General features: G+C 27.0%; 1 protein-coding gene across 18 annotated transcripts in view; it reads left to right on the plus strand.

Moving 5' to 3' along the window:
• Nucleotides 1-20,168, plus strand: part of LOC105834274 (proteoglycan 4) — a 62,650-nt gene that overhangs the window by 13,456 nt on the left and 29,026 nt on the right. For 7 of the 18 annotated variants that reach the window (XM_036285027.1, XM_036285025.1, XM_036285026.1 and 4 more), the window contains 6 exons: nt 282-616; nt 3,515-3,617; nt 10,252-10,311; nt 17,638-17,774; nt 18,615-18,888; nt 19,808-19,922. In XM_036285027.1, the coding sequence (XP_036140920.1) occupies nt 560-616; nt 3,515-3,617; nt 10,252-10,311; nt 17,638-17,774; nt 18,615-18,888; nt 19,808-19,922 (746 nt within the window). In that variant the 5' untranslated portion in view covers nt 282-559. The remainder of the gene's footprint in view (nt 1-281; nt 617-3,514; nt 3,618-10,251; nt 10,312-17,637; nt 17,775-18,614; nt 18,889-19,807; nt 19,923-20,168) is intronic. The other 11 variants (XM_012676628.3, XM_036285022.1, XM_028192455.2 and 8 more) reach the window with 7 other exon arrangements.

Raw genomic sequence — 20,168 nt, forward strand, 5'->3', positions numbered from 1 at the left:
ATTCAAAAATTATTAAAATAGCATCACTTGATACCTATTGCCATTTAAGATTTTTGAAGAGATAATTGCTAATAAAGGAGATAAAGCAACACGATTGAATTTATAATATTGTATTATACATTTCTTTTAAAAAATTACGCATTTTTCGTAAATTGGTTACAAAAAGACAAAATAAAAAGTTTTTGTTGTCTCAACTTACATATGCGTGCGCACATGCATTATACACATTATAAGATGGTATTATATATACAAATAATATACGCAAATATGCGTATATGCAGAGGGAGCAATTTAGAGCCCGTGCCTGAGCCCAAGCGCCATTTACAAACACTGCCTTGAAGGCTGAGAGAAAAGAGGTGGTGTTGTGATAGTGAGAGGTGGATGAGAACGAGAATACAATCGCCTGTGATTGACATCAAAAAATCACATCCTCGGTACAATATTTGCGATTTTGGCCGCTGACCACATCGCGACTGTCATCACCGTCGTGAAGAAACGGCCAGCCTCCGCAAGTGGCTGTGTGTCATTACTGTCTTACAGTCTAACACATTGCGGCCTCATGATTGGTTCATTCTGGAATCTCTGCCGTGCGTGCCCTTCAATGCCGATTGATAAGGTGAGAGAATCGAAGAACCATAATTGTGCAGCGCATATTCGATTTTCTACAAATTATAATGTTTAGTTACTTTCAATACTTTGAATTAAAAAAAAAATACAAACGCACACGTAACCAGGGATCAACATCATCGACATTTTCAGTGATATTTTCAACTTTAATTTATGATTGCTTGAATAATCAATAATCCAAATAAAAGTTTCTTGAGTTTGGTAATTTTTGAGAATTTTTAGTAATTTTTGATTACTTATGTAATCAGTAACAGGATATAATAGAATATTATATCCTACTATCAGTAATCAAAGTTGAAAGTTTTTTGAGTAATCAATAATCAGTGTGAAATAATTTTAATTATTACATATATTAATTACTATTCAAACGTAAAAATGCTTAAATTATTTCATTATATAATAATCAGCGTTAAGTTTCTTAATCATTTATTTAATTAATAGTCAGCGTAAAGCAGCAATTTTACACAAGAAGAGAAGAGTATTATCAACAAAATATATTCAATTCATAATATAATTTCTCTATTTTTAATAAACAAATGTATTGAATTTGAATAGAAAAGTTTCTGATTGTTTAAAAATGTTTTCAAAAATGTTAGTACACGCATTACTACCAGTCTATAGGGTGGAGTTTATACCAAAAATGGAGAAAAAATTGTTAATTCGTGGTTATATTGTAACAATGTTTGATTAATATAAAATATCTATAGTTTATACTTACGAAATTCGTATCCATAAACTGGTAGACGACAAAAACAGTGTCAAATTTCGAAAACTAAATTTTGATGCCTAATTGGGATAAAATTGAGCTACGAAAATTTAGGTTACGTAAGAATTTTATAGTTCCTGACAGTTTCAACGCATTTTGCCAAGAATTCTGTCAATTATTAATTTTTAATTAATTATTTAATCCGACTGCTGGCGCACCATTTACGATTGATATGCTGAGACTTTTATTTTTTCGACAGTTCCTGACAGTTGTCGCATCGTTCTAACTGTTTCGAGACATTTTGCAAAGTCAGCTTAAATAATTAATTAAAAATTATTAATCGACGGAACTCTTTGCTAAATGCCTCGAAAGTTGAATAGTTGGAACTGTGTGAGAACTGTCGGGAACTGTCGAAAAAAATGATAGAAACTGTCAGCACATCCTATCAATCGTAAATGGTGCGCCAGTAATCGTCTTAAAAAATTAATTAAAAATTATTAATTGTCGGAACTCTTTGCAAAATGCGTTGAAATTATCAGAAGCTATAAAACTTTTTAAGAATTATTAAAAAAAAAATTAATTTTTTTTTTAATTTAAAGTGCCACGAAAATTTAGCACCTTATATTTTTTAATTATTTTATTTTAATTAATTCAGTAGAACTATTGATATAAACTATCAGAAACTGTAGAACTATTATAAAACAAGCTAGAACTCTTAAGAAATAATTGATTTCTATGATTCAGAGTGCTGCGTGAATTTAGCGCACCATATTTTCAAATTCAATTTTTTCATATTTAATCAACGGAACTCTTGAAAATTCTTACAGAAAACTCTAGAACTATTCGAAAAAATACTAGAATTCTAAAGAAACTTTTAAATTTTTTAATATGGTGTGCCAAGTTCACAAGAGTTGCGTAAGCATAACTTACGTCGACCAGTCACAACGTCTCTTAACGTGTTCTAAGACGATCTTAAGGCCATAAAGGAATAAGTATCAATTATTAAAATAAAAAAAGTGTATTCATATATTACGCTGCGGAGTGTTCAAGAAGCGTAAACTAATAGTTTCTGAATGTCAATTATTAAAACATGAGGAAAATATATCTGTATGCTCCTTACATTCTTTGTACAGAGTTTGGGAAACGTAGATAAAAAGTTCCTAAAAATAAAATATTGAAGAAAGCGTATCGGAATGTTCTGTATGTACACATTTTGTAAAGTGTTTAAAAAATGTAAAGAAAACATCCATTATTAAAGTGTGCAAAAAATATAGTAGAACGTTACATACTATACATGCTTTATGGAGCGTTCAAAGAGCGTGTATGGAGCTTTAAAATCCTGAAGAGTTAATGGAAAATCAATGAAACTTTTAACAAGTGTTATTTCTTTTCGTTTACATTTTTTTGATGGTTCGAAGTTTTAATTTTTACTAGGCTTGACTTTGTCCGAATTATTTCTAACGAAGGCGGAGTATGAGCTCTTTTAGTTTTGTTGTACTCTTAACTTTTCAAAATTTTAATTCACATTCGCTTTGATTTCTCTTTAATTATTTGTCATGTTGAAATATTCGCAAACAAAGAAATGGTATTTTCATCGTAACTATAATAAATAAATAATAAAAATTTTATTAGTCCTGCGTTTTTATTTTTAAGATTATCATGTTTCAATGTTTAGACAATATTGTTTCTAATAAACTAAGAATCAAGAGACACGATAGTGGCTCGCGCCAAGTGAATTTTAATTACCAGTTCAGATATTTGTTTAAAATCCCGTTTATCCATTTGTTTATAACTTAATTATTGTCATGCACAAGGCCAAATATTTGTCTATCTAAGCAATAATCCTTAGTACGTGATTCTATTATCATAAAAATCTGTCGAAAGTTTACGAAATTAGAAAACAGTTTCTTAGTTTGCTACAAAATAGCAAGAGCAAATATAACTTTTTGGTTGTCAATAATCGTTGATCCACGATATCACTTCCTATAGAATTAATTTTTCAAAAGCGGATTAAAGAAATTAAGAAATTTTTCAAACGCAACAGTACGTAAGTTACGTAATATTATAAAGTTAAAATATAATAGATTTCAGTATTATTCTTTATATTATAGTTATATTTACATACTATTATGTAGAGTGGTCATGATTTTTAAAAGCAAATGTTAATTACGTGTGTTACAGCAGCTTCATTCGGAATACAAGAGCACGTACACATGGCATGAGTATACTGGACCGCATCAGGAGCACACAGTTGTACGACGCGCGCCGCAGCCGCCATCGTCGAGTAAGTGCAATAATTACAGAATAGCATTGAGTTATTTTCATTATATTTAGCGAATATTAATCCTAAACAGAATAAAATAGCAGAAAACATGCAAAATTTTACTAATACTTGTACTATGATGTAATGTAATATTTCGTATATAAATAATATAAATAGTAAATTTTTATATAAAGTTCTTATTGTAAAATTTATTGAATATAATTATTATGTTTAAAGTATAATTTTCTAAATAAAAAATGCATTGATAAAATTTAATAAATATATCGCTAAATACATTTAAAAATTAAGAAAATTTAAACTCATACTGTTTAGGCTTGATGCATTAGAAAACTCGCGTTATTCGAGCGTGAATCGGCCAATTTATCTTGTGTTATCGATTCTATTCTATACAGATATTGTATATATATATATATATATATATATATATATATATATATAAATTACTTTTTATTTTAATAAAAATATTAATCATATTATTTAATTGAAAAAAAATATTCATGCCAATACACGCTCCTGGAAGCGTTCTACTCGCTAAGAAAATTTTTTATTTTTTTCTCTGTGTGTTTGTTTATCAAGAATGTCTTTAATGATTTCGTTTTTATTCGTATTATTATTCATCTTGTTAACGCACTTGCTCTTCATATTTTGGTCCATATTTCACTTCATATACACAACGTTGTCGCGATTTTACATTACATTGTATTATTGTATCATTTTTTGTGTAATATATACAGAGTGAAAAGTTTCAAATAAAATAGATAGGCTGAATTTTAACTTATTCGGTACTATAAGGTCAATCTGAACCCAACTGGATTCAATTTTCAGTTAACTCGCGAAAAATTTTCACGATTTTCGTGAATTTTCCGCTGCGTTCCGATATTCACTGCCAGTACTGAAAATCTATAATATATGTGACGTAAACTATATATTTTTAATACTGACAATGAATATCGTAATGCAGCCGAAAATTCACGAAAATCATGAAAATTTTTTTACATACTCAAAGTCAAATTTTAATTAAAACAATTATTTCGTCTCAAAGTAAAATATTTGAAAGGTAATCTGTAATTTTTTCAAGTCACTAATATCAATATCTTTTTTGCGGTAAGCATTTTTGTTCATTGGAGTCCCCAGGGTACTGGTTATGAAATTCCACTAAAGTACCGGGTAAAGATTAAAAATTATGAAAAATATAAAAAATTTTCTGACAAAATTGTATAGTCTGTGTGTGAAGGAAGAAGAAAATTGATTTCTCAAAGTTGTATAAACGTTATCGTCATCGTCATTTATTTAAATAAAGTATATGCTTTTTTACTTAATATAATTCTAATTAATTTGCGTTTTGAAGTATTAAGATATAATTATCAAAAAATCAATAGTTAACAGTTCAGATATTTTATACTTTATTATGCCAAATGTCGACATAAAATATTAAAACATAAAATGTAAAATATCTTGTAAAATTAATTTTTTTATTAAGCCTTAACGTCTTTCTAGGTACAAAATAATAAATTAATTAATCTAAAAAAACACATTATATATTAATTTTTAAAAATATATAAATGCATATTGCACAATTTTTTGTCCTATGCGTTTGAAATTTTTTATTCTGTGTATATATATACATATATACTATAATCTCATTTTCATTACTTACTTCAAATATCTTAAAAGAAATATATTTAAAAAACTGTTTTAAACAAAAGTTTATACTTTAAGAAAAGTTAATAGTATATTGTACAATATAACAAGAACAGAAAGTTGTTTTTTTCAGCACGAGTGGGAAAGAGCCGATCTACGTGTTGCACATAATATTTTTTACTATAAGTGCATCGAAAGTGGTTTTTGAGTGACACGAATTGACAGGTTAGCTAAAGTTGGGTTTGCGAAAATGTCGCTATTCTGCAAGGGTTAATAAAACCAAAGATGAATATCAAAAACCAAATACTGTCATAATAGTGACAGCAAATTCACACCCCCAGAAATCATTCAAATTCCGAAAGATTACAGAGACTCTTTTATCACAAAAGTTAAAAGAAAAATATTTAAATATATACAACAAAGATAAATTATAACAACAAAGATAAAATATTACTAAATATAATTTTTTTATTTATTACAAAACTATTTAAAATTTTTCTTTATTTATGGGATGTCTTTCGCTCTCACTTCCATCACTTATAACAAAAAATAATATGTGCAACTCGCGCGGTTCGACTAAGTATTGTCTCGTTTTCGATTCGTGCATTCACTCCTCGCACTTGTAAGCAATAACCGATTTCCACACTTGTTACACCATGTACTATTTTAAAAATCGATTTTTTCAAGATTATATCAAGATTCTTATCATTTTTTAACTCATGTTGCTCAGACTTAATCCTAACTTCAATTTCAACATTTGATGTTCTGTTGATGTTACTATTATTCTCGATTATTGCATTTATCATTTAATTTTGACTTTTTTTGCTGCATATATCGCTATTTTTTCACGCGTTTATATGAATTTAATGACATAATGGAAAACTAAATACTTTTTGCGTGTATACATATACTACAAAAGAGTTTCGCGAACCTGCAAGAACAAGCATCTAGTAGCCGTAACTTTATTTACACAATAACAGACAAAAAGTAAGAGTCAAATCAACAATTACTGTTTTATATAGAAGCAAAAATTTATAATCTTCCTAGAAGTATTTGCTAATTTTGAATTTCGACAATTTCTTGATTGAACTACATGAAATGTCTTCAAGAATTGAATGAATAGTTTAATGAAAAAATTGTTCTTGATCGAAATTATTAATATTTCTAGAAAGATTATAATTCTTATATATGAAAAAACAAGTGCTGATTTAACCCTTACTTTTTTTGTATACATATATGTTAACTTTTTTGTACACTATTTTCTATTTTTTTACAATGAACTGTTAATAAAAGCGTAAAGATACTTGTTTTGAATACCGAGAAAGTATTAAAATAATACTTTCTTAAAATAATGTATGAAATATAAAAAATAATTTTTCTTTTCATACATTATGTTAGCTTACAAATTTCTTTTAAACTTTAATAAAGATTGAATGCTATGAGTTATTTTAAGTTCCAAATTTTAATTTAATTTTAATAGAATATTTTATATTCCTTAATTATTTTTGTAATATTTATAATCTTGTAAAATATTATATAACTATAATAATAATGATAAAGAATAAGGACTGACTATCAAAATTTAATTAACAATAAGCTGTGAACAGAGGGTTTCTATTATTAGAGTTTTTGCGAATCCAATTAGAACCCTATGAAAAAGATATAAGACATAATTTGTACTGGCCACCAAATTTTGTTATGTACTGGCTATCAACTTTGGCATATCGAGCGGTACTTGTTTGCCAAGGTTGGTTAGTCAAAATACTGCCAATATCTAGTACAATCGACTTCGGACAACTGTTGGGCCAGTCTTGGGTGTCAAGTTTCGGCAAACCGATGCTCGTGCCCGTATTGGCCCATTTCTCGTGTAACGGCGTTTCCTACCTGGTAGAAATTCATCTAAGATTTTTTTATGACGCTGATTATGAATCAGCGTCACGTTATCAGATTTTATCGTTATAAGAAGTTACTCTACTATTATTGAAGTTTTATGTGTTATTTTCGACTATGAATTCCTAATCAGCAAAACCCGAAAAACTTCTATATATAACAAGCTCCTAAGGTATTCGTTGAATTTAAAATCTTATGTCCGCTATATTGAATCTGCCATTTTGCAATTTGTATTTTTTATTTGAAAATCAACAATCCTTAAAATCCCAAAACACAAATGATTAAATACAGATTTGTAATTAAAATTTTTTACAGATGAAGTTCTTTACTAGAAGTAACAGTTTTACAATGTATATTTATTTTTAAAAATTATTTATTTTACACATTTCTCACAGTAATTTTATTATTCAGAAAAACATTTCAGCACATTAACGGTTCCAAATATACTATAAAAATACATTAAATATTTAATTACTTGAAAGAAAATACTTGGACTTAGGTAATGCCCTGGCATTACTGTGTTGCAAAGGGTTAAAATTGTGTTTGCAGATAATTACGTTATTTATATAATAATTCCGTTTTTACATTTCTTTCTATATTCTTTTTATATGTTTATGTAACATCATGCTAGTCTTACGACTTAATTAATTATGTTATAGCTGATATATTTAATGATGCATTTACAATATTTAGCTATAATATTTAGATATTTAAAGCTAGAAAGTTAGACCATTATAATAAAGATAATTATAATTTTCAGAAAATTTTTAGAGAAAAAATTTCAATTCAAATTTCTTTAATTTTTTAAAATTTATATATAAAATTTGATACTCAAAAAATTTGGAGAATTTATTTGAGAATTTAAAGTGTCTCTCACCGACAATGGAAATAATGCAAGGCTCATAAATGGTTTAAACTAAATTATAGCAGTTAATTTAAATTGAGGTTTACCTAAATTTATATTAAAATAGAAAAACATTGCTTTTGTACAGTAATAGTCGTTATTTTCTATTTTTTGTTGTCATTACTATAACAATTTTTATGTTATTAATTTATAAAAATATATATTTTATAGATTATGAAATAAAAGAGGGGGGGATAAAAAGAGATAGTTAACAAAATTTCTGACAAAAGATCAATAACTGCAAGCATTATAATATTTTTATTATTGTGATGAAATGTTTTTCCACCAATCATCGATATTTCAGTTTGTCGTCGCTCAAATTTAATCGTTCACAATCTCATGCAATCTTTTATAACTTTGTTTTGCGTAAAACAATTTGATCGCTACAAATTCTGCGCCATTGACTTTCTTATCTTGTCGACAATGTTCATTCTCGGGCTTTTTTGAAGAATAAGTTAAACCAGATATGCACCAACTCAACTTTGTTCCTTTCATCTATATGATCTGTACTTGTGGACAATCTTTTTTCTTTCTTTTTTTTAAATGTAAGTTTAATAGATTTACTTTATCTGTAATGTCGTAATGTCATAATTTTTGGCTCTTATATTATAAAAAAAAGCGAAAAAAGATTAATTATACGATGTGCACATCATACAATTGTAAAGTAACAACATGATTAGAATTAAAATATTAGTGAAAAATTTGATTTAAACTAATTTTATTTTAAGATTTTTAATACACAAAAGATAGTCGTTTTTAATACGCAAATACAATTAACACGATGTATTATATACATATAACATACAAAAAAGAATTTTTCATTCAAAATGATTTTTCCCATTATTTCATATTCTAAGCTTAATGTTTTACAGTAAACAAGTTCTTTTAATACAGTGAAGCATTCATCGCAAATTTATGAGATATTATTCTGTTTCATTTCTTTGTAAAAAAAAATGTTTTATATTTAGAGGATTACGTCATACGAGATATTTCTCTTACGTGCAACACAAAAAATACTTCTAAGAATATGATATTTTTACTATTTTTCTCTTAATTTCAGAAGAATTGTTTTGAGGTCATATACATATAAGAGTAAAATCTCTTAAGACTTAGAAGATTCCACGTATAACACAAATTTTTTTTGTGATTTAAATTAAAGTTATGTCCAATAAATGTAAATATAAAATATTTATTTTTATTATTTTTCAATATAATTAAAAGGTAATATAACAAAAAAGTAACGAATCATTATTTTCTAAGTAGCAGTAACGATAATGCGTTACTATTTCAAATTAGTAACGAATAACGATAATAAGTTACTTTTTACAAAAAGTAATGGTAACGCATTACTGTTATAGGTACAGTAACGTTCCTAATCCTGTAAATACCGAATCTTAAAAAAACTTTAATAAATAAATAAATAAATATATATATATATATATATATATATATATATATACATTTGTATACATAGCACGTAATTGCTTGGAATTGTTTGAGTTTGGAGATTATGGTTACGCGATCGATTCTGTCAGAGTCAATCAAACAAAAAAAACTAGTACTAAGGAGATCCTAAAGTCAGGCATCAACATTTTTTATTAAAAAATATCTTTAAATGAGCTTTACAGAATTCCAAATTTTTTCTATCAAATAAAGAGGGCAATTTTATATCAATAACAGAAAAATTTTTATTAATTTTTAAGTGTTAAAAACTTTTTTGTTATGTTGACATAAAAGCGCCATTTGCTCTCTTCAATTTTGCCTAAACATTGTGTAAAAGAATTTTTAATTCTATAAAATTTCAAAGATATTTTATAATAAAGAGTTTGCTTTTTAAAAGGATATATCTTTTTACTAGACTTTTAATCTTATTTCAATTGCATAATATTATTCGTATATATTGTTCTTAGCGGAACATGGTATATATACATATAGTGTAGATTTTTTATATTAAGCAAATATTATTGTAAAGTGATAGTAATTATATCGACAGTGACAAACTAAAAATAATTTCTTCTCGATTTTTTTACTTTAATTCTGTAAAAGATTTTGCAATTCTACGAAACCAAATAAACAAGCAGTTTATTTAAAAAATATTGATAAAACAGACTGCTTTAGAATCTCCTTAAAAGAGGGACGGGTGGAAAAAGAAAAATAAAAAAACAAAAGAGAGAACGCAGCTGCGAATTTTGATTGCAGCAAAGCAACCAAGTGCGAAACTACAATCGGCCAAGTCAACAGAGGATGAGAACAGTGAAGGTAAGATGAATGATTCGGAACTACGTAAATGCTTAGGTTTTATTTCGATTTGTTTTCGCCACTCTTTGGAAAAAAATCTCCTTTCCCCTCATCCAAATACTATTATTTGTATCTACCATTAATTTGCTGGCTAAAACAAAAAGGCTTGTAGTCAAATATTATAACTTCATCACAACAATAATGTTTATTTTAATATTCGAATCAAATTAATTAAAATTTATATTTTATATACAAGATGTCCCATTTTCAATACTACAAATAAATTTTGAAAGCTAAAAAACTTTCAGAAATTAATAAAAATGAAAAAGTGAAAGATTGTGAAATAAATTAAGTGATGTAAAACACATATTTGCTTTTAAAAAAAATTACGCAATTTGCAATTACATTTTTTTTAGTGATTACATTTTTATTGCACCAATAAATTCATTTCTATTCATTATTTTGCATAAAAGTTTTAGATGTGATAATAAAAAAATTAATAGTTTACGAGATGTATGTTTTATTTTATGTAAATATAAAAAAAAATATATCAGAATTAAATATAAAATATTTCATAAACTATTGGTTTCTTCACAGACAAAAAATTAATATTGCTTCAACATAATAATATTGTTATTTTTCATTTATTTATATATGTATAAAAGTTTATATATAATATTGAAAGTTACATTATAGTACTCAGGAAGTAATCAATAGGGTAAATTAAGGTATGATAGATATATGGAGAAGATGGCGAATAGCTATAATTTCTTTAATAATTACTAAATAATTTGTTCTTGTAATTATTTTTAAAAATAATAGATATTTACTGTAGTTTATATGCGTATACTATTCGAAATAACGATATTTTGGATATTATATCACGTTTTTACTTTTGTCTGCCTGCAAAGTTTTTTATGTGTTTATTAAAAATTACCACAATGAATAAATTATAGTTTAGCTGTCACGTTAGACACGTAATAAAAGTAAGTAAATTGTAATGTGTGATTATATCTTTTATTTTCTTTTCTATTTTGTATAATAAAGTCTATAACTATCTTTTTCTCACAATTTGAGTAAGATCATGACTTTTTTCGGAGTTTATGTATATATTTTATAAAAAAAACAAGAATTAAGTTGAGCACCTAATATTTTATATTTTATTATTTTCTATATAAATTTGATATCATAGATATTCTTCTTAGTACTGACAATAAGTTAAATAGATGCTAAACTAATACGAACATTTATTATTAAAAATGTTTAAAAATAAAATTAAATATGTGATAATATGTGGCAATAAAACTAAATGTTTAAAATTATAAGTTTTTTTATTATTAAATGTTGAGTATATGAAATATGTATAGCCAACTGTCCTATAATACTGTGGCCATCTTTTCTCTAAAAGTTGCGACAAATGGCCAATGTTTATATATGTTTCATTATTTTGATATGAAATTTTTATTAAATATTTTCTCTTTAATGTCGATAGTGTTACATGGTTTAAACTTCAGTAAAGTAATATATCAAACGCTATTAAAAAATAATAAAAATAAAAGTATATTCTTTTAATTTTAAAAACTATGGTTATTATACCTGAGTTTACCTACAATTATCCTTCAATCTTAGCAAGTGTGCCATATAGAAATTACAACCATAATCTATTGATAATATGTAAACGACGGAAAAATGTAGAGGAATGTTAAGTATATTTGAAACTCGGAATTCCTGGCTCCACAGGCTTAACTCTCTCACCGCTACGCCACACTACTCTTATTTTTATTTCGTTCGCTTATAAGTCTCTAATTGATGATTAGAACCTTACGGCTTTAAGTATTTTATTAACCTAAACTTCTTTCCGACTCACAAGAAGAGTTAAGCAACCCACAAATTCTAAAAATTCTAAAAAATTGTGTGCAAGTAGAGTAGTTCTTTCCTAGCACAAAACTATTTTTTATTTTTGCAAAATTACACTTTGAAAGGGTAAAATACTTTGAAAAAAATAGATTTTTTCCTTTCCAGGCGAATATCTTTGAAATTATAAAAGATAGAAAAACATTTTTTTAACACAAGTTGATTAGTTTTAAGAGTACTTTAAGATTATAAAGAAAAAATACTGTTGCTGCTATTTATTATATTGCGAAAATGGAATTGAGTTTTCAGTACTGTGCAACTACATCTTATTGTTAGACTTACTGTTAACCATACTATATTTTTCTACAGATCACACACGGAGTAAGAGAGGAGGGCAATTTCCGTAAAACAAAAGTGGGCCAAAATATGTTATTTCACAATATATATGCACAGGTAAATAAACTGAGGTACAGCCGGACCGATCAGATAAGGTGAATTATTGCAAATGGCAGCTATGGATAAGAATCCATTCCTTTCAGCGGATATCCTCCCAACTACGGGAATAAAAACGGGACCACTTTTTTTTATTCGCAGGCTATAAAGAAGGCCCTCCTATACTCTTACTCCGTGAGATCACATTAGAAATGGTAATAATCTATTGATAACTATAAAAGAGAATATTTTCTCACTGTAAATATTATTTATCATAATAACTACGATTGTAAAACTGTATAGATGAACATATCTTTACAACTGTATTCAATATAATAACAATATAACTTAAATTTGCATATATTTGTTTTAAACATAGAGAATATTATTATAACAATTATTAATAATTTTTTCCATGTTGATAAAGGATCCGTCATATTAAATTCTTGAATTTTAATAACAGATTTGTACTCTTTAAATCACAATCAGTGAAAACTCGACAAAATCAGATGGAAATACACTGACTTTCAGTGATATACTTAAAGTCATTTACTGATTATCAATCAGTGAAATAAATCCACTGATCTTTCAGTGACTATACACTAATTCTGAAGTGAAAATTACTGAAAGACAGTGAATATTTACTGATTATCAGAGTTATAAGTACGCCACTGCGAATCAGTGAATATCCACTGATTACGATTTAGAGAATAATCAGCGACTCAAAAAACATTGAAATAATGAGGGAAATCATTTTTGATATGAATATCAGTTTGAAGAAATTCAATTTTATCATACTATCTAATGGAAAACCCACCACTTTGACCTTCCATATCTCTGAAACCAATCATATGCTCATTTTACAATTTTTCCTGGATTATTGTCTCATCAATACTAATCATTTGAAATAAAATTCAATTCAAAATACGAATGCCCCAAAACGGGCAAAAAAATCTTTTTGCGCTGGCTCTTTTTTGTGCTAATGCATAAAAAATGTTAAGAAAATATTACTGCGACGAAGCGATGTCAAAAATAATGTTTACAAGTAGTACAAAGATTTTAGTGATGGTAAAGAAGCAGTTGAAGATGAATTTCATTCAGACAGATCTTCCACGTCAACCAATGAAGAAAACATGATCAAAATCAAGGATCTTGTACTGAGTAATCGCCGATTATTAGAGACATTGTAGACATTACTGGAATATCATTTGGATCAATTCAATTAATTTTAAAGAACAATTTGAGCTTATTACGTGTGTCTTCTCATCTTGTTTCGAAAACAAAACTGAATTTTTTTAAAAAACATCGTCGTATTAAAGTTGCTAAAGAAGTGCTTTCTTTGAGTGATGACATTCTGAAATGCATAATTATTGGTGATGAGACATGGATCTATGCTTGTGACCTGGAAACAGCTTAGTAAAAAATTGTCAATTATTTTATTTGTGAAGTCTAGTAAAAAAAATAACAAGAATTTTTTCTTTTCAATTGAGTTAATCTTTTTTCTCGTGATGGCAACACTGTTTATAATGTATACATTGAAATATACCTATACTGAAATTGGCACTACAATTGGCATACACAGAGAAAAGTAATTATTACTTCCAAGTAAATATTACTTGTTCTAAGTAATTGGTTTCTTTCGATATCTGCAAATCTATGGTAAACTTGCCATAAGTATCACATTTACTTAAAACATATTCTAAATCTTAGTAAATGTAATACTTCAAACAAGAATATTTACTTCAAACAAATATTCGGTTTACTTACTATCTAGAGTATAACGAAGAAAAGCATATATTTGAATTAAGATATCATAATTTCTTTAGAAAAGTTTATCCGTTATTTGAATCAAATATAAATTTTACTTGTCTGAAATAATTATTTACTGGGAAGAAGAAATTATATTCTTACTCTCTAAATCACAATCAGTGAAAACTCGACAAAATCAGTAGAAATACACTAACTTTCAGTAATATATTTATAATCATTTACTGATTATCAATCAGTGAAATAAATACACTGATCTTTTAGTGACTATACACTAATTCTGAAGTAAAAATTACTAAAAGACAATGAATATTTACTGATTATCACAGTTATAAGTATCCCACTGCAAATCAGTGAATATCCAATGACTACGATTTAGAGAGTAGTGCTGCAATATTTACCTTTTTTAAATTAAAAGCAAAATTTATTTTCACGATTATGTCCTTCTCATTTTTTAAAATCATTTTTAGAGACTAATATTGTAGTCTATTATTTGTATTATTTGTACGATCGAAATCTTACTTCCTTTCACGCTCTTGGCGAACCTCTTTTATTATTAAGGAAATGCATTTTGTTCACAAGAAAACACGCCACCAATAATACTGCTACGTAGTAATGAGTAATGAAAAGAATAGAAGAAACATTTTCTTACGTTGAGAAAATAAACTTACTTTAAAAAAGAAAACTTTCTTAGATTAATATATTATAAAATATTCAAATTAAGTAATTAGATTTTCTTGAGTACAGTTTTACAATATTCTTGAAACAAGAATAAATTCTTATTTTAAGTAAAAAATGCTAAGATTTTCTAATACTTGTGACAAGTATACCTTAAAACTAATATTAAGAAAATATTCTTGGTTGAAGAAAATTATTACTTAAACGAAATAAAATAAAATGAGTAATTACTTTTCTTGGCTATAAAATGATATTTTTGTGTGTATACATTGATGGCTCCTGAGCTTGAGACAAATAAATTGTCAGGGTTTGTTGTCTCGCTCTCACATTCTGATGCATGCGCACATATATATGACATGACAAGCAAAGTAAAAATTAATCGATTAATAAGATCTTATTATTCCGCTAAACGGTACAGTCATAACTTTGGGATATGACTGTCTGAGAAGGATAAAAAGCCCTTGTGGCTTTCTCTCGGGTCGTCTCAATGTTAGGGCCAATTTCATCAACCACGGTTAGACGAACCGACGCGACGCAATGGTCAGAGTTATCAAATCGGATTAAGCTTCATCTATTGTACTATGTTAATAAAAAAAGGATAACTAAAATTGCCAAAAAGAAAGACGTTTGAAAGAAGGAGTTTCAAGCTTTAAAACGCTTTTTGGATTTTGTTTTTGCAATAATTTTTTGCTGAGTTTCAGTGGTTTGAAAATAGCCTAAATTTTCGGTATATGAAGTGTTCTCCATTTTTTTTTAGTAGTAATGTACATAGGTTTGAGGATGCTAAATTTGATCCTACAGAAATATGAAATTTAAAATAATTGATTCAAAATGGAGGCCATTATCGCTAAAAATAATTAATCTTATAGATATAATAGAGCTAAAAAACAAAGTAAAGAGTAAAAATTTTGCATAATCTCGCATATTTATTATTTTTTGTGAACGCAAGTTAGAAATATTAATTTGCAATTACAAAATTCAAGATGACGGATCCAATATGATGGCTGTCGATACTCAATAATTTCACTAAAAACAAAAATTTGTACTATAAATTTGAATGTATTTTAGGAAAGATATATTATGCTATTTCTGTGGTTTCCATTTTGAATTTCAGTCATTTTGAATTTCATATTTCTGCACGATCGAATACCCTCAAAACTATATATTATAAATACTTTGTAAGGTAAGATTTCTATCATATTCTTTATTGTCAAATTTAAAGAAAATAGTTTTTGTACTATCTACAAAAAATTGGCATCATAGCAACCACTATTTTAAATTTTTTGAAGTTTGTCACATACAGTATTTGATTCTACATAAAGAAATTAAAATTTTCTTTCGTTGTTAATTTTTTTATAAAAATAGCTCGTATATTTATTTTGTTACAAGTTTTTGTTACACAAAATAAACGCGTATCAATTCCTTTTATTTATATTTTTGGTATCTCTTTTAAGCATCTAGACGTGCGTTTTCAAATAGTAAATTCAAAAGTGGATCTTGTTTAGTGCTGAAACTTATTTGAATCAAGGGTATCTAATTATTAAACACTCTACCACTTCAAAGAAACTATTATGCAGGCACAAAAGAAAACCGAAAAACTAGCGGGTACAAAACGTAAACCAAGCATACACGAAAGCTATAATATTGATAAATTAACAAAACGGCTTGTATTGCTATGCAAATTGCAAAATCGACGTGAAAGTCTTTCCATAAAAATACACACATTTAATTTCTTTTTATACATACAATTCTGACTTTGTATCATCATCGTTTGATGTTGTGTTTTGTTTGCTATTTTAAGATCCTGCATGACACCTTAAAACTGTTACTAGTCTTTTAGAGATTATTTTATCTAGTATAATATTAAACGCCGCAAAAATTTTATGATTTCTTTTAATTTTTTGTCATGTATATTTTGTCGCAATTTTTTTAATGTAGTGGCTGTATTTATTTAGATTGTGCAATTATGCTTGGAAAGTTAATCGAAACTTCTTTATGGTGTCTCGATTGTTGGAAATGATTTTTGTCGTTGAGACAAATTTGCAAATATGTACAAATACACAAAAAATTGTCGCTTAATAACACAATAAATGAAAAAAAGAGCAAATAACAATCGAGAATTGTAATTAATTAATTAATTAATGCCTGAAGGATATTATGTTATAAAAAAAATCTAAATGTGTACACTGAGGAAAAAAGTAATTGATTCAACAAATTTTTGTGGTTGTGGGCTGCCAACAAAAGATATATTCAATACAACAATGTACGGTATTGCAGTATAAATACATAGTTCAATCAACATCATTGCACTTGCATGAACAGCAAATATTGTTATATTAAGTATTTTTTTTTGTTGGCAACCCGCAACTAAACGTTTTGTTGAATCAATTTTTTTCTCAGTGTATGTTTTTTAAAAAAAGTTAATTAAATAAATGTTAAAACATTTAAGTTTGCAGAAGACATTTTTTATTAAATCAATAATTAGAAATGTTAGCTCTAATATAGTTATACAATTTAAGTGAATACGATCGAGAGACCTGACGAAGGAACGATATTTCAAATCAGTTTTGGAACAGAAAAAAGAAATAATGATTATAAATTATATAATTTTTACAGGATCCACTTTGGAACCACCATTACCCAGACGAAAGAAATGTCCGGAGCTCGCTTACAAGACGCATGAATTTATTACGGCAGCGGACGGCGGTGGTATTGATGCTATCGATTCGAATGTTGTAGCTGATAAAGTACGGGTGAGGATTACATCACTAATAATAACTTTTTATAATTTTTGCACAACATAGAAAGAAAGTTTCTAATTTTGACACTTTGGACTATATTTCTAACAAAAGCTAAATTTTAAAAAACTTTGAAAATATTAAACTTTGAAAACATAAATGTAAACTAGGAAGTGTTTTCTATCATCAAAATTGTGTAACAGATTTTATAACTGTTTTATATTTTGTAATAATTAATTATTTTCGCAACATTAATCAATTTTTTAAATAAAAGTAATATAATAGTAGTAAGAAAATATAAGATTAATAAATTAAAAAAAAAAATATATATATACACACACACACACAATTAACTTGAAAATATTTCACGCAAATGATTCATATTAAAGAAAAAAAAAAGACAACTGTAAAGATCTGTGCCAAATTGTTTTAAGGCTCAACTTTTCAGACGTTTATTTTATTTTGATTATGCGAAAACATTAATTACTTATTACAAAATATAAAGCAGTATTATAAAAATAAAACACTCTTTTTCGTTTACATTTGTTTTCAAAGTTTTATAACATTTTTAATTTCTGTTTAAGAAATACTCTCCAAAAACAAAGTGATACGTCAGTATTGATGATCTTTCTCTAAATCTTTCTCTAAAATTATTTTTGTTACTTTTGGAACGTTTATATTTAAAACAAAAATCTTTACATATATCTTTTATAGTTAATTATAAAAATAATAAAATTAAAATAATACTAATAAGATTTTAAAAATTATAATTTTAGACATCAAATGTACATCAAATTATTATAATATATTTATAAAGAGTTAATTAAGTTAGAAATATTAATTTTTAAATTGCAGGAGGTTACAGCAACATCGACACTGCCACCGAGTCAGCTCAGCAAGGCGATATCTCGTATCAGTACCGAATATCGTCTGCAATTTGCTTGGCCTAGAAGATCACAATTAGCAAATGGTGATAATCAAGCGCCAGCTCCAGCAGGAGTCCCCGCAGATATGGTGGGCCTACCGAGAAAGTCGCTCAGCATGGGTGCGCTGAAACAAGGCATGGTGCCCACTGGACTCGTACCAGTACACAAGAAGCGACCTGGTGACTTTGATCATAAACGCGATGGTATTTATTTAATATCGCAATCAGTTTTTAGTATTATTTCAAATAAATGTTACAAATTTATAAAATGTCACCTTTTTGTAACTTAACTATTACTTTCTCTCCCCCCCCCTCTCTCTCTCTCTCTCCCTGTTTTCCCTTCTCTTTCAGTTATTCAATTTTTGTTAAAGACAAAACCGACACTCTAAAAAATAGATGTCTCTCATACTAGTTTACGAAAGAAAAATTTACGTGAGGTTTTTATTATTAACTGAAATTATTAATTGAATAAAACAAAATTTGATTGAATGAATGAAATGTTGTTTATATATGGGCAAAGAAATGCTTTAGGCGTAACAAAAATATTTAATTGATAATATTGATATAAAAATTTTGTTCAGTGAAGTTAGGTAATGTTCTACTAATAAGAAGAGATTGGTAGCAATTCTCTCGGACTTCCTGATAATCCAAAGTATGGATATCTAGGACTGGAATTTGCGAATAAAATTACATTAAATCACATTATGCCATTGATCTTTGTTTTGATTTTAATATTGTTTAATCTATTAAACAAAATCCATTGAATTCTTGATGTATAAATTGCTAAGCCCAGAAAGAGAGAGATCTTAAAAAAATTTTTTTTTAATTGAATTAATTGGTTTATTTAATTAGATGAAACTCCCAATATTACTTAAAATAAAACATAACAGCAATAATTTTTTATGGATTTTGAAAATTTCTTTTTAAGAAATTCGAAGTGGCTTTTATATGATCTTCAAACTACTATCTAAGACAAATCAATAGCACCATTTTATGTCCCCTTCGAAACCATACAATTTTTATCCTAAATTTTTCTTTAATACTTTGTTCCCAGATATTTAAACCTATCACTTGAAATATCTTGTATACACAAAATGTTTAATATATTTTTGTGTATTTCTAGGAATTCAGGCATCGGAACTGGAACCATTAGTGACTGGAATGGACATGATGGATGGTATAGTTCCAGAAGGCGATGAGCGCGAGGCAGATTTATCGGATTTAAAAATAGCTTTCAGGTTAGATTATGAACTGGATATGTTAATATTAAACCTCAAAAAATGTTTTGCTTGAAATTAGCTACTTTCGAAATTTTATGCAAATTTGTATTGTATCACATCCTATATGGAATATGGAAGACAGCTAATTTTAAGCGAAAAGGCATTATTGACGTTTAATGTACAGCTTTTTGCGTAGTAAAATTGAATATTTAATATTTAATTTTAAAATTAAATGTTCTGATGAAAGAAAAAGCGGAAACAAAA

Source organism: Monomorium pharaonis, chromosome 3, assembly GCF_013373865.1.
Source record: "Monomorium pharaonis isolate MP-MQ-018 chromosome 3, ASM1337386v2, whole genome shotgun sequence".
NCBI lineage: Eukaryota > Metazoa > Arthropoda > Insecta > Hymenoptera > Formicidae > Monomorium > Monomorium pharaonis.